General features: G+C 43.0%; 1 protein-coding gene across 12 annotated transcripts in view; it reads right to left on the bottom strand.

Annotated features, from left to right (window-relative positions):
- Positions 1-16063, bottom strand: part of LARP4B (La ribonucleoprotein 4B) — an 87484-nt gene that overhangs the window by 29221 nt on the left and 42200 nt on the right. For 7 of the 12 annotated variants that reach the window (XR_014260693.1, XR_014260694.1, XR_014260695.1 and 4 more), the window contains exons 4-6: positions 10066-10470; positions 5626-5764; positions 5246-5386 (exon numbers count right to left, since the gene is read on the bottom strand). The exons of 2 other annotated variants lie outside the window; for them this stretch is intronic. Coding sequence is in view for 5 of the 10 variants with exons in the window: in XM_082450233.1 (XP_082306359.1) it covers positions 5246-5386; positions 5626-5764; positions 10066-10470 (685 nt within the window). In the remaining 5 variants the exon portion in view is untranslated. Of the gene's footprint in view, positions 1-5245; positions 5387-5625; positions 5765-10065; positions 10471-16063 lie in introns of those variants that run through there. 3 more of the 12 variants (XM_082450238.1, XM_082450236.1, XM_082450235.1) reach the window with 2 other exon arrangements.

Below are 16063 nucleotides of genomic sequence, written 5' to 3' on the forward strand. Positions count from 1 at the left end.
TTTTAAAAACCACTTACAATAGCACCAAAAAATATGAGATACTTAAGGATAAATTGGACAAAAGATGTGAAAAGCCAGTAGGTTAAAAACTGAAAAATACAGTCAAGAGAGATTAAAGAAGATCTGAACAAGTGGAGACATACACCATGTCATGAACAGCCAGCCAAGATGTCAATCTTCTCCAGCTGATCTACAGTCAATGAAATCCCAATAAAAATCTCAGCATTCTATAGAAATTGACTGGCTCATTCTAATTTGCATGGAAATGGAAAGGACCTAGAATAGCCAAAATAACTCTGAGAAAGAACAAAACTGGAAGGCTAATACTACCTGTTTTTAAGAATTATTTACAGTAAGCAAAACAGCGTGGTTTTGTTGTCCCAAGAGATGGATGGAGAAGAGACAGTCCAGAGACAAACCGACATACTCAGGGACAAATGATTCTGACAGAGGCACAAAGGCAGTGCAGTGGGGAAAGGAGAGTCTTTCTGACGAATGGTACTGGAACAGTTTCTGACGAATGGTACTGGAACAGTTGCATATCTACATGTGAGAAAAAAACAAAAAAGAACTTTGCTTCACACCTCACACCACATACAAAAATTAACTTAAAATGGGCCACAGACCTAAAAAATGTAAAATTTATGGGCTTCCCTGGTGGTGCAGTGGTTGGGAGTCTGCCTGCCAATGCAGGGAACACGGGTTCGAGCCCTGGTCTGGGAGGATCCCACATGCCGCGGAGCAAATGGGCCCGTGAGCCACAATTGCTGAGCCTGCACGTCTGGAGCCTGTGCTCCGCAACAAGAGAGGCTGCGATGGTGAGAGGCCCGCGCACCGTGATGAAGGGTGGCCCCCGCTTGCCGCGACTGGAGAGGGCCCTCGCGCAGAGACGAGGATCCAGCACAGCCATAAATAAATAAATAAAGCACACCTAGTATAGTGTAATTTAAAAAAAAAAATGTAAAATTTAAAATCATACAACTTATAGTAGAAAAGCTTTGCAACCTTGAATTAAATAAGGATTTCGCAGGAAAAACACCAAAAGCAAGATCCATAATTGGACGATATAGAAGATTTTAAACTTTTGCTTTTCAAAAGATACTGTTAGGAGAACAAAAAGACAAGCCACAGACTGGAAGGATGTATTTGCAAGTTACATATCTGGTAAAGACTTATGTCCAAAGAACTCTCAACTCTATAATAAATCAACCCAGTAAGAAAATGGGCAAAAGACTTGAACAGACTCTTCACCAAAGAAAACATACACACATGAAAAGATGTTTTGCACCGTTAGTCATTAGGAAAATACAAAGTAAAACCACAATAAGATTCCACTGCCTACCTTTTAGAATGGCTAACATTAAAAAGACTGACCGTATCAAGTGCTGGTGAGGACGTGGAGCTGCTGGAGCTCTGATCCACTGCAGGCGGGAGTGCAAAGGGTACAGCTACGGAACACAGCTCTACCATTTCTTAAGAAGATAAACCTATGCCTAACAGATGATGCATCTACTCCATTCCTATGTATTTACCCAAGAGAAATGAAAACATATGTACATACAAACTCCTGTTTATAAATGTCCATAGCAGCCTTATTTGTAAGAGCCTCAAACTGGAAACAATCCAAATATTCATCAGCAGGTGAATAGAAAAACAAACTGTGGTATATGATGGAATGGAATACTATTTGGCAATAAAAAGGAAAGGCCCATAAATGTTATTACATGAATGAATCTCAAAATTAGTAAGTAAAAAAAGCCTGAGGAAAAGAGCACATACTATAAAACTCCGTTTACATAAAATTCTAGAAAACCCCAAACTAATCTACAGTGACAGGAAGCAGATGAGCGGTTGGCAGGGGCAGGGAGCGGGCAGGAGGAAGGGCACAGGTAGCTTCGTTATCTTGACTGGGTCATGGTTTTTCATGTGTACACACACCTCATCAAATTAGGTAGAGAAATCAGCGAGGAAGGGAAGAATCAGCAAGTCAATTCTAGAATGCACTGAATACTGTGCTTTAAACTAAGGAAAATAAAACTTATAGAAAGGCTAGGATATTCCAAACATGTGATGTTTATGGTACATCAATTATGCTTCATTAATGCTCTATACACCAAGGTTGGTAGGTGTGAAACAGCCGTCCAGAAGCTGGGCTGCACAGGGCCACGCAGCCCCACTAGTCCGAGACCGTGAACGGAAAATGAGACCATTCCACACTGCTATAATTTTTTCTTCAGCCACATCTGTCTATCTGCTCAGGAACAGACACAGAGTAGGTAGAGAATTATCTTTAAACAAGTTGGAGGCATTTGCTAAGCAACTGTGAAGAAGTTAGATGCAAGGAAGTAACTGAAATGATGGTCTGTGTAATTCAGGCAGAGTGAGGAGGGAAGCAAGGGTCCAGGCGGGCATGTGACCACAAAGGTCAGTGAGTGCCAACCGAAGCAGCAACCGTGCGGATGAGGTCTTCGTGAGGCCCCTTCAAGGGGAAAACAAACAAATATTTAATGCCAAACACTTACACGGTGCTTATTATGTACCTCTCGTACATAACACCACAGCTGGTGGTGAGAAAGGGAGGGCAGGCTTTCTCAGTCATGTAACCTTCTCTAACCCAAGCGTGTCTCCAGACAGTCACACAGGGGCCTGAACACGCTCCACAGGCAGCTGCTCTGCTCAACTGCTGGCAGCCAATTTGGGGGAGCTATTTCTTTCCACTCAAGCTTTCCCATCCAACTGGCAATAATGAGAGTGTAGCCTACCCCTTAGGTCTGTTGGGGTTTTAAAAATTGTTTGGTCTTTTAGATCAAGGCAGAAACAAAATCAGAGGCGAGCAATTGGTGTCCCATTACCTACAGCCATTTCTATGCTGGCCCACACCCTGGACCCCAAAAGAGAACTGCTCTCTTCCTCTTTTCCTTCTTCTGAAAAGCTTTAAATATCCCTTTTACAGAAAGCCAACTCCTTTCGGGTTTGACTCTCAATTTCGACATTAACGTTCCCTCTCTGTACTTTTATCGACGTTTTGCCCTACAGTCAGTTTTCCGCTTCTCCTATTTAAATCTGATTTGCCTTTCAGGAACTATTCAGGTCTTACATTCCCTGTGAGGCCTCTGGACCAGAACCTCTCACCTCTGCATCAACAGAAGAGTCAGTTTAAAGGAGAATCAAAGGAAGCAGTGAAAGGTACACTGTTTAGGGAAAGATTTAACAAGCTGAATTTTTAAAAGCACACAAACCTCTGAACAGGGCGAGGGTGGCCATTGTCAGTACATGTGCGCACAGAGGTATCGGACTGGAAATGGCCTGGGGCTCCGATGGCGTGTTGGGACCACCTAGTGTGCACCCCAGCTCGCTCCAGCCCCTCTGGCTCTGGCCTGCTCTCCACTAGGGTGGAGGAACCACTGTGGGGTCGGGGGGTCTGCACACATTTAGAGGGAATGGAACCAGCTCAAACTCAACCCTCAAGGCTTCTGTTCCAGCACCATGGGCCCCCCAAACCACCCTCCCCAGCCATCATAGTTACCTGTTTCACCTAATTTCGTAGAGACAGAGAAAGTTAAACAAAATGAGAAGACAGAGGAATATGTTTCAAATGAAAGAAAAGGAAAAAACCCTGTAAAAACCCCTAATGAAACAGATAAATAATTTACCAGATAAAAAATTCAAAGCATTAGTAATAAGAATGCTAACTGAACTAGGGGAAGGATAGATGAACACAGTGAGAATTTTAACGAGAAACTAGGAAACATAAAAAAGAACCAGTTGGAACTGAAGAATACAATAACTGAAATGCGAAAGACAGTACAGGAAATGAAAGCAGACTAGGCGACACAGAAGAACACATAAGTGATCTAGAAGATAGAATAATGGAAATCATCCAATAAGAACAGCAAAGAGAAAAATAAATTTTTTAAAATGAGGATAGTTTGGGACTTCCTTGGTGGCATAGTGGTTAAGAATCCACCTCCCAATGCAAGGGACATGGGTTCAAGCCCTGGTCCAGGAAGATCCCACATGCTGTGGAGCAACTAAGCCTGTGCATCACAACTACTGAAGCCCACGTGCCTAGAGCCTGTGCTCTGCAACAAGAGAAGCCACCACAATGAGAAGCCCAAGCACCACCACAACGAGTAGCCCCCGCTCGCCGCAGCTAGAGAAAGCCCGCGTGCACCAACAAAGACCCAACACAGCCAAAAAAATAAATAAATGAAATGAAATGAAATGAGGATAGTTTAAGGGACCTCTGGGACAACATCAAGCATACTAACAATCACATTATAGGGGTTCCAGAAGGAGGAAAGAGAGAGAAGCGGGTAGAAAATGTATCTGATGAAATTATGGCTGGAAACTTCCCAAGGCTGAAGAAGTAAACAGATATCCAGGTACAGGAAGCACACAGGGTCCCAAACAAGATGAACCCAGGGACCCACACCACAACATATCATAATTAAAATGGTAAAGGTTACAGAGAGAATTCTAAAGACAACAAGAGAAAAACAAAGAGTCACATACAAGAGAACCCCCATAAGGCTATCAGCTGATTTTCCTGCTGAAATTCTGCAGGCCAGAAGGGAGTGACATGATATAATTAAAGTGCTGAAAGGGAAAAACCTGCAACCTAGGATACTCTATCCAGCAAGATTACCCTTCAGAATTGAAGAAGAGATTAAAGAACGTCTCAGACAAGCAAAAAACTAAAAGAATTCAATACTTAAACCTACACTAAAAGAAATGTTGAAGCGTCTTCTCGAAGTGGAAAAGAACTAAGAATCTATTGGAAAGGGAAAATCCCTCTAGGAAAGGCAGACATATAGCAAGGAATGAAGATTACTTAAATAAGTCAGTATGTAGATAAGGATACAAACTGTAAAAGCAACTATAACTACAATGCACAGTTAAGGGAGAAACAAGAATATACAAAATGACATCAAAAACAAAATGTGGGGGAGAGGAGTAAAAAAAGAAGGATCTTTTAGAATGTGTTTGAACTTAAATGACTATCAGTTTAAAACAAGTAGATATAGTTATAGGTTAACATATATGAGGAACCCCATGGTAACCACAAATCAAAAACCTACAATAGATACACAAAAGCTAGAGAGAAAAGAACACAAGCATGACACTAAAGAAATAATCAAACCACAAGGGAAGAAACAAAAAAGAAGAAATGAACAACGAATTAAAAATGCAACATAAAGAAGCCCATGCTCTATATGAAAATGAATTTATAAAACAGCTTTACCCGTCTCGCTATTTTCAGGCGGTGATTCATACTCTGAGTGGTCCAGACCCAAAGTGCTCATGGCTGTCTGGTCTGACTCCGGTAAATCTGACAGTGCAGCATTCTCATGACTTTTGTCACCATCACCATTGGTGTCCAATCCTGTAATTAAGAATTTCACCCCAAAAGGCAGGGTTAGAAGAATAGCCTTCTCTTAAAACAAAACAAAAGACTTATACCTGCAGTTACTTGACCTTTTTAACTTGACTGTGAGAAACCTCGTTGCTCTTAAATACTGTCACTAACCATGACACAGATCTTAAACACTTTCCCAAAGATGAACTACAAGGAAACAAAGCCGAGGCCAAGAGGAAAGATGCCCCTCGCCCCCACCCACTCACCCTCCTGGCCACGGTCGGGCGTCGCCTCCCAGGCTGCGCTCACACTGCCATCCGCTGCACTACTTGCTTCCAAGTGTAACACAGGAGTCCCCCATACTTTTGCATTAGGGTTTAGCTCTGAAACCTTGGCCGTTGGTACCTAAGAAAAAATGTGATATATTCATTTGTATCCAAATTTCAATCAAATGCAATTTTACTTACTAATTCAGAGTTAAAACACATCCACCTTAGAGAATTTATGCGAAAAAGGCTGAACCAATTTACACGTAGGTTTAGGATGAAATCAAGTGCAAAAGTAATAAAAGTTGATGTACTCAGAACTCAACTCACCAGCAGATTTTAAGTTCTTACTAAGTAGAAGGCTCTCTAGAAACAGGAATGAAAGAGCCCCTGCCTTCATGGAGATATCTGATCAACTGTGTAACTGATAAATAACTGGTGATCCAATTATCATCTCTGTTCCAGATTCCCAACACAATTCACAGATTTAGAAATCTGAATATCGATGGATAAAATGTTAAAATAAAGCTTGAACACTCACAGAAGTAAAGGCTGCAGAAAATGAAAGTCTGTCGGAGAGGTGCCTGGTGCGGCCACTCTTTGTGCTCACTTCCAGTTACTCGGCCTCCTCGCTGTTCTGGACACACCGGGCCCTTCTGCTTGCCCGGCTCCATTTGACCAGAACACTCCCAGACATCCGCACGGCTGGCTCACGCCTTCACACCCCTTGCGGATTGCTGAGGTCTTCCCTGGAACACTCTACTAAACCCACAACCACCCCTGGATTTTTCCTCTCCTGCTTACAAACCTTGAGTGGCTCCCAAAATCTAAAAGAAAGTTGACGTCCTGGGGACAGCTGCCCCCCCCCAAACTAACTCCAGTTCTACTGCCATGATTCTTGAGCAAAACCTAGCCAAACGATCTGCCTTTTCCCAGGCACCATAAGCCTTAACACCACTGTGCAGGGACCAGAGCTTCCAAAGGGAGGGACAAGGTTCCAGGTCCCAGAAGCCCCCAGGTAGTGCCAGGCAGGAGCTCCAAACTGGGAGCAGCCTCACTGCATGACCCCAGAGATGCCGTCTCCAAGGTCAGGGGCACCATGATGAGCCAAGAAGGAAACATGTGGGTTAACAATCCTAAAAAAGAACAAATTCACCCTAGTTGGGGCGATTAAAGTTTGTAGTGAAAAACGAAATGATTTCTGAAATTGAGTGTAGAGACTGATGTGGATTAAAACTACAAAATATACTCTGTTCATACCTAGGAGGCGCGGGCAATAAACTTCATGCCCACAAAACCAGGCGCCTAAGTGAGGGCCTATCTGGAGTCCTTTTAAGTAAAGTACTGGATAGGGCAAAGAATAGGGTCCCCCTTCTCCTTCAAGAATATCATTCTCAAGAAGCACTTACTCTTCAGGCTCCCTTCTTAAATGACATCTAAACTTCCAGCTCATTTCTGGTCTCTGCTTCTGCACATCCACCCATCTCTCCAACAAATACTTCTGAAATTCTCACTAAGTGCCCGGTACAGCACGAGGCGATCAGAGTATCATGGGGAACAGGCAGAAACGACGGCTGCCTTGAGCACAGCAACGCAGAAGACGCTCCGCACCTCACAGACACCACTGCCCTTCTCAGCAGTTACACCTTTTCAATCTGTTCTCTCTTTTTTAACTCACATCTTTATTTTCTTTCCTATTCTAATACTCGCGTAAATCACCTTTTCTGGTTAGACCCAGTCTTGTTCTACCACATAACACACATCAAGTTTCCCACCCACGGAACATACTCCCCTGACCTCGTGGACATGCTATACATTCTCTAAATTCCTAACACCAACCCACACTGGTCTTTTCCACTTTTAGCACCATCTGCAGTTGGCTACACTGCATCACCGACACACATTTTTTTAGCTCACTAACACACACACACACAGAGACACACACACACATGGTCCTGGGAGCACCCTGCCTGCAAGCAGCATCCCAGGGCCGTGTGCTCCTCCCCCTCTGCTCGCACCGCAAGGACATGTCCTGTCCTCTCTGCGGCCCAAGGGTTCCTGGACGTCCACCCTGGGAACACTTCACGGCTGACACCTGGCAGTCCTGAGCTCAGCATGGAGCTGCCTGAGAAACATGCAGAAGGAATGAATGTTTAATAACGTAATAACAGAAAATTCTACTTTCCACTATTTGACAACTTGTGCAAGGTTTTATGCCACAGCTGAATGGAACCCTATCTGTACACAATTTACTACTTCTAAAGCAGTAAATCAAGTATCAGGGACTTAACCAGTTTTGAGCAGTTAACCAGTATTCAAGAGGTACTCTGAGGTGTGACACGGGATGCAAGAACAGAGACATGATTAAGGGGGAACGACATGACAGCTAGCACGAGGGCCTGCTGGGTGACAGGCGCACACCACGCACGTACCTGCGTTTAATCCTAACACCCTAGGAGGCAGTGGTCATCACACCCCATTTCACAAGGAAGAAAACCAAGGCAGAGAAAGGTTAAGTAACTTACCAACAAAAATTATGGTAGTTAGAAAACTGTGTTCTAATATCAGGAAAAACAAAACATTTATCAAGAGTTCATTAACTTCATGTAACTCACATGAGAAACAACTTGTACTAAAAATATTTCTTTAAAAATGTAGCTACTCTCTTGCAGTCTTAGGGACCTCCAACTGATTATCAACAACTCAAGTTTCATCTGCACAGCTTTCTAAGTCTTATTTTTCCACTGAAAAATCACGGCTAAGCAATGGTTATTAGAACCAGCAGTGAGCTGACCTTAATGGCCACATGCTGAAGCCATTCTATACAAATGACCAATGTTACTCTTTGAAGAGTACAGTATCCCCAAATTCTTGACACTCCAAAGAAACTCTCTAACCCTCTAAATGCTACGCTCCATTAACAAAAATAAATAACCTACCAACTCATAAACATACATTTTCTGGCCAGGAAACAGAATGGTCCCACTGACAAGTTACTGAGTAGGAACTAGAGTAACTAACACCAGAGGAAGGGAAAGGCACATGGAGAACATAAAATAGGTGAGATAATGGAGGAAAAGAAGCACTCATTTTCTATTTTAAGTTAGCATGGACTATTCCTGGATTTGCCACTAAGTTTAGTAAGGCTTTACAGTCATGACATCTGTAACTCTGGCTTTTTATTTGTAAAATGGAATAACGGTGGCTACTTAATTTAAGACTAGTTTAAAAAGATGTCTGTACAAGCACTTTGAGAACTGGAGTTCTGAAAAAAGAGCACTCTCATTAAATGTAGTCTGTCAAATCAGAATACTGTTGGGCACATCTCACAATTGAAAAGCTAATTCAGAACAGTGCACACGTACCTCACCCACGTGTGTAAGAGCAGGACCCATGTGCACTCTACTTGAGGTACAGGCGCGGACTCTCACAGCCAGGTGTCAACCACATCCACTGATGGAAATGATTAGGTAGTGTTTTGCCTCCATAACTACTTAAGGAACAAAACTGATTAACTTGAATGTAACTGTTTCTGGTAAAACTCCCAAATGTGGGCATGGAAAGGAAAGAAAGGAGGTTAATGGATAAATTATAGGATTTAATTTCTACTTGTTTATTTCCATATAATAGGCATAACACTGGAGCCACATCTATCTCCTTACTATTACCATTTTTCTTGCCTAATGCAACAAAAATCACTAAAAATAAACTACTGATTGAATGAATGAGATTTTGCTATTACAAGTATGCAGGTCCAAAGGACAGCTTTAAGAGCAAGACTAACTTCCTGTTTGTTGAATGTTTCATTTATTACAGAAATTCTAGGAAGATGCTCAAACTAGCTGCCCGTTGCAGGATCATTTGCGAAGGTTCTTCCAAACCAGTGGGACCTGAGCACTGAGGTCCAAAAAGCTCTGCGGTGCTTCTGACTAAAAGAAGACAGAACCAAGATTTTGGAGCCAGTTAAAAGCATCAAGTTCTACCTCCCTTACATGGTTACCATACAAAAACAGTGGAAAGCACAGATTTTAATGCTGCTATATTCTGCAACTGTAAACTTCTTAGAAGTGACTTGAAACACCCAATGGGCCAAAAGTTTGTTCCGCTCCAACAAGGGGCCGGTGGTGAGGACAGGATGGATGAAGACTGAGGGGAGCAGCCTCTGGGGACACATGCATCTGATGACCAGCATGCAGGGGTTAGTGCTAACGAGAGTTGACACGTAGATTCTGGCTTAAATATACTAACCAGTGAACCAAATTCATGTTCTTCAGTTTGGAAATGGTTAAATTGATGTTATACTAACTTATAGCTTTACAATAACATTCAAACGACTGCCAATTGTTTAGAATAAATCTTTGTTAATATGAGTTAAAAGCAATCAAAATGAAAGATTAGCACATCACTGCACAATAATAAGAACTGGTACAGCATACTTACTAACTGTCCACCTCTCTCTTGCCATCCCCAAATAACACCATCTTCTGCCACTGGTAGCTGATAAGGGGGCTTTTCCACCCAAAACAAAGAGATCTCTAGGTCCTGTGGCTTACTGTGCAGGTCCTCACTAAATATCTGCTCTTCTAATGTGTCTTTCGCAGCTGTATTAGTCCACGGGCAGCCCACTTGATATCCACAACCATCTGCCAGCCCTTCAGAAAACATCTGTCTTGCCAACTCTGCCATCGGGTAACAGGAAAGTTCATTCAAAAACTGGGAGTACAGTTCCTCTGGGAAGCTCTGCAAATCCCCCTTTGAGGGCTTTTCAGATATGAGTGGTAGAACAGTGTCCTTGCAACCTGGTACTGCTACTTCCTTGCTGTCACCTGGGATGACGGGAATCACCTGCGGACCATCGAGAGGAGCAGCTGAGTATCCGTCCACTTCGGCAGGGTCAACACCAGCCAAGCAGGAGCACCTCGCACGAGCGCCCCCTAACTCCATTCTTCCAAAGATCACCTTTGAACTTCCCACCAAACCCACTTCCCCATGTAACCCAGGTCCCTGCACAGTGGGCCTGGCACCCCTTTGTCTGAAACGGCGTGCATGTCTACTTGTCCCGCGCAGACCCACACAGCTGATGATGCCGGGACCACTGCCGCCTTCCTTCAGACAAAGCGTCTCCTCCTCTTCTCCACCAAGCAGCTCTGGTTTTCCCACCCCCAATGCACGTCCACCGGAGGCATCAGAAACTTCTTCAGCTGATTTGGAGAAAACCTGCTTCAGTCGTGGGCTCCCACCATTGTCCACAGAGTTCATCTGCACTACTTCTGACTCCCATGCACCTGGACTCGAACTCTGGTTTAAAGCTGGCACAAGGCTAAGATCTTCATATCTGTCGTCATTCACTCTACAAGTTTCATCATTTTTTTCTACTTGATTTGTAACAAAGTCAGGGTTTTTTGCTACACTAGAACTAACACAAGCCAGCACATCCTGACTGCACACCGCCTTGCATTTTTGTGCATTTGTTTCCCAGTCAAAGGCTGTTTTAGGGTCTGACTGGACACTTCCTATGTCAATTTTACTGGTTTCTCTGTGACTGGCTCTCAGTGATTCTCGTTCAGCACGTTCTAGTCTGTGAGGGTGACTCTCTGAGCTCTTCACACATGTTTCATCCTCTGTTTCACTTTCCTCTTCAGCGCAGGTGAAAATACACGCAGAGGAAATGAAGTCACTCTTGAGCCACCTGTAGCCATAGAGAGACGCGCCGTTTCGGGGCACTTCCTGTGAGTTTCGGAACACTCCCTCCACGTCTGCTGCCTGCACTGCACACGTTACATCACCGATCTGGGCCTTGCTGGCCCTAATGTCTGCACTCAGATGTACCTGACAGGCAGCTCTCCATTCAAAAGCCCTCGAACCACAACCCTCATCTTCAAAAATGCTAATTTCATCCTCATGTTGATAAGATGAACTATTTTGAGACTGCAAAGACAATTCTGCTTTGTTTGCAAGCTGGCTGCTTCCCACTTCCAAGCTGCAGTCACCCTGGTGCTGCTCCTCAAGCATCACTGGCCCCAGGAGGAGCTCAGTGCCCAGATCACCACAACTGTTAGGGGTTGATTCTTGGAAATTTGCATGAATAGGAAGACACTCATTTCCAAAGCTCAGTGAAGTGATATATCTTTCTGAACTTAAATTGATTCTATCTAGACTTATGGAAAGGAGACTGTCTGATCTGCTAACATCTAAACTGGAACAATCATTGTCTTTTAGTGGTTTTATAGAGTTATTTTCTCCTTCCTTTTCAGAGTTTAAACTCTGATCTACAGTAGCTGTTATAGCACCAGAATCACCGTTTCTTTCAACTTTTGAAGTGCCATTAATTAAATTAACATGCGAATCAGCCACCTGACCTCCTGGTCCTGAACTGCAGTGCTCTCTCCCTTCTGGGACAGTGCACACACACAGTAGCGAGTCAATGTCTGTGCTGATATTTAATGTGGGAAGTGTGCCAACATTATGTAATGCACTCCTTTCTGTGTAATCTTCAGGAAACCTGGTGGAAGTCTTTGCCTGCAGGTCACCAATGTTTACTTTACAGGGTGGGTCACCATCACTCAAAAGTTCAGAAATAGGTTCAGTTTTCTCGTTAAAAGCTTCCTTCCTTTCCCCTGGGAGTGGCCTGCCCTGTGGGGACGGCTCTGCCCGCGGTGCCTCTGACTCCCCTGGCCCTTGGGCAGCATTGTCTGGTGGCCAGGCCCCTCCGCAGAACCCCTTGGAGGTGACAGCTGGACGACTCTCTGGAGCCTCAGCTGTTCCACGCACATGAGCACATAGCTCATCTCCAACGTCCGGGCCGTTAGGGTCAATAACACAAATACTGTAAAACCCGCTCTCTCGTGAATTCCTACATCGTTTGTGGTCACCACAAATAGGATCTCCACCCTCCCTCTCCCCACGATTCAGACCTGCAGAGTTAGCAGCGCTGCCAATCTGAACAGTTACCGCTACCTCATTCTCTACTGCAGAGCTTTCCCAGGTGGCTGGGCGACAGCAGGGAGGGTGACTGCCAAGGCCCCGGTCGGAGGGCGCCGGGGCACGTGAGCGGGGTCCCTCGCCCTCAGGGAGGCCCCCGCTCAGAGGGGCGCAGGCACCTTCACCACCCCACCCGACAGCAGTGACGTCGGGGTTCTCGTCAGCCTCACCCACGCTTTCAGACCCAGTTAAGAACCCAGACATGGGAGAGAAGACCAAGTTAAGTGGCCGCTCTGGTGTTGTACCCTGTCTGTGCACCGGCCTCACAAAAACCCCGGCCCACACACCGGCCCTGCGTCCCACGCTGTGAAGTTCCTCACCTCCAAAAGTACCGAATAATGAAGATAAAGTTTTACTTATCTTGTTCTCTGGTTCCTTCTCCTCCACAGATTTTTCTAACAGGCCAGTTTTTTCACTGTCATTGTCACTACTTAATTCTTTACTGAAGCAACAACCCATGTTCGAAAGTTCAAAAGCTCACATAACAATGCTTGTCGCTTTCTGAGCCTCCGCAAGTGCATCTCCCACTAACTTTCTATAGTTTCTGATGAGACGCCGACACCCAGATCCCAAAAATAACCCTCACACAGCAGTCACATGTCCCCGCCACTCAAGTCCAAAATCCTAATCACAACAGACCCTGTCCAACAGCCATTCTATTCCACATTAAAACCCAAACAGCACACGGAATCCAAAGACTGAGAACACAACAAAAAGATTTTTGTATTATTTTTCTTATTCTCATAAACTCAATGAAAAAATAACTAAAATTATTATCCCAGACAGAAGAAGGAATTTCAGACTTTTGCTTTTTCTACAGTGTTTCAGCATTCTCTGAATTATATTTCATGGAATGGTAGCAACCAAAGGAGTTAACGTGTATATTCCCCAAAGGGAAACAAGTGTAAAAATTTGTTTTTTAAAATTCTTAGGTACTTATAGTTGAATCTAATTTTCTGCCTTTGAGAAATAAAGTCTGTGAGTGTTTGGGAATGACTCTGCTAGGCATGAAACTGGAATGGTGTCTGTTAGAGATGCATGTTGAAATGTTTATGGCAAATGGCACGCTGTTAAATCACACCTGGCCTGAAAATAAAGAAGTAAATACATACAGACATAACACTTTTTAAAACTGTGTGTGCAGAGGGGAGGAAAAAACAAAATAAAAGCAAAATGTGAGGGTGGGAACTGTTCAAGTCAGAATGGGCACACTGAGGTTCATTTTATTACTCTACTTCTGCAAATGTCTGAAAGTTCTAGTTAAGAAAACAGAAAGAGCAAGAGAAAAAGAGAAAGAAAGAAAATCTACACCTGCCAGTCCAATACAGGAATCCCCTTGAAAGCTCCCAAACGAAGCCCTTCTTCGAGCAGTAGGAGCACCGCCACCCCGCACCCTGTGGTCCAGGACTGCTGACACATACAATGGGTCCAAACCTTCTTCAACATCTGTAAGCTTTGTTCTCAGTATAAGAGATTCTTTTTCTTATTATGATTCAGATATGTTATTCTGAAAACAAAATAATTCTGTTAACTCCTCTGCGAGGAGATTTTTCTACTTTAATCTACAAGTTATGGCTGGTGTACTACTAACATTTTATAAAATGCTGATATCTTTGATGAAAAAAGTTTAGGAGTTCTACTTAAACATGAAGATAACAGGGACACTTCTAAATGTACATAAACTCAAGTACTGAAACCACAGCAGATGATGGTGATGATGATGATGATGATGATAATGGTAGCACTTATGTGCTACAAGAATCTAAGTACACAAATATTTTCATTTTGTCACACATTTATTTGAATTCACACTCCCAACAACCTGGGGTAGATGTATTAACCCCATTCTACCGATAAGGAGGGCTGTCTCTATCACTATAGAGTTAAATATCCCTACAAAAAAGGATTCTTCACCCAGGATGACACAAACCCTTCACATCTGTGACATGGAGTTAAATGGAGCAGGAGTTACAGGGGCAAATTCATAAGCTTATCTGCCTAGGTGTGTGTTGGTTAGCTTTTACCATGTGTGTAAGCTTTGGCAAATTATTAGGTCTCTTTTTCTCAGTCTTCTCACTTGTAAAATGAGGCCAATACCAATACCTACTTTAAAGAGTCATTGTGATGCTATTAAGTAAAATACTTAGAATCAAACCCCAACATCACTTCAAACTCCTCATAATCTGACCCCAGCCCACCTCTATAATTGCCTCTCATTCTAAGATGCCATCCTCCTCAGCTCCTCTATTTCATCTAAAAAAAACCCAACTGGGAACTCCCTGGTGGTCCAGTGGTTAGGACTCGGTGCTTTCACTGCTGAGGGCCTGGGCTCAATCGCTGGTTGGGGAACTAAGATATGTTAGTTTGGCAAGCCTCGCAGCACAGCCAAAAAATAAAATAAAATATAAATAAATAAATAAATAAATAACCCCAACTGAATAACCCTGGCATATCCTATCTTTGCTCAAACCGTTTATCAGGTCTCCTCCCCCCAATTTCCAAATCTCACCATCCTTTATAAGGCCACCCCTCTCAATTTTGCAAAACGACTCTCTCCTATCCCCACACGCTGCCCACTCTTCATGCCTCTGGGAAAGCATCCTAATAGCAAGTCAGTGTCTGCACCATCAACTCAAAGTGGGGGAATCTACAGGCACTCTAAAAGAATTAAAAGATGCAAACACAAAATTTTAAAGATATGTCCATGTTTGCATGTAACTTTAAGAGTGCAGTGGTGCTATGTGACAACACTTAAATTAACCTAATTTACTGAGAAAAGAACTGGATCTAAAACATCATAAATTCATTCAAGCCCAGTGAAGGCCAGGTGACACCAAGGTGCACCACAGAAACAGATCAACAAAAGCAGTAAGAAGTTATTCACTCGAAATTCTGCAGTTTAGGTTGTGGTAAACTCAAAGAAATTCTGAGTAACTAGTACCACAAGTACTTGGTGAAGGAGCTTTTAGTTTCAGCAAAACATCACCTGCCAGACTAAATGAATGTCATTAATCTTCATTTTATAGGTTTGAGCAATCAAGTTTTATATTTGTATAAGAATTCTTATTACATGCAATAAGAATTTATCAGTAGTTCAATGTTATTAAAAAGACAATTTAAATCAAAGACAACCTGGAAAAAGTTCTCACATAAAAGGTTATGAGAAAATGTGGGGAAGGGGAGTAAGAAAATGCAGATCTTTTAGAATGTGTTTGAGCTTATATGACTACCAGTCTAAAGCAAGTAGATATAGTTATGGGTTAACATACTTGAAAACCAGGGTAACCACAAATCAGAAACATACAACAGATTCACAAAAACCAAAAAGAAAGCAACTCGAGCATAATACAAAAGAAAACCAACAAACCACAAAAGGAAAAAGAAGAAATACAAAATTAACTGGAAAACAAGATTTAAAATGGCAATAAATACATACTAATCAATAATTACTTTAAAT

The sequence above is a fragment of the Balaenoptera physalus genome (genome assembly GCF_965194825.1).
Source record: "Balaenoptera physalus genome assembly, chromosome: 2".
Classification (NCBI taxonomy): domain Eukaryota; kingdom Metazoa; phylum Chordata; class Mammalia; order Artiodactyla; family Balaenopteridae; genus Balaenoptera; species Balaenoptera physalus.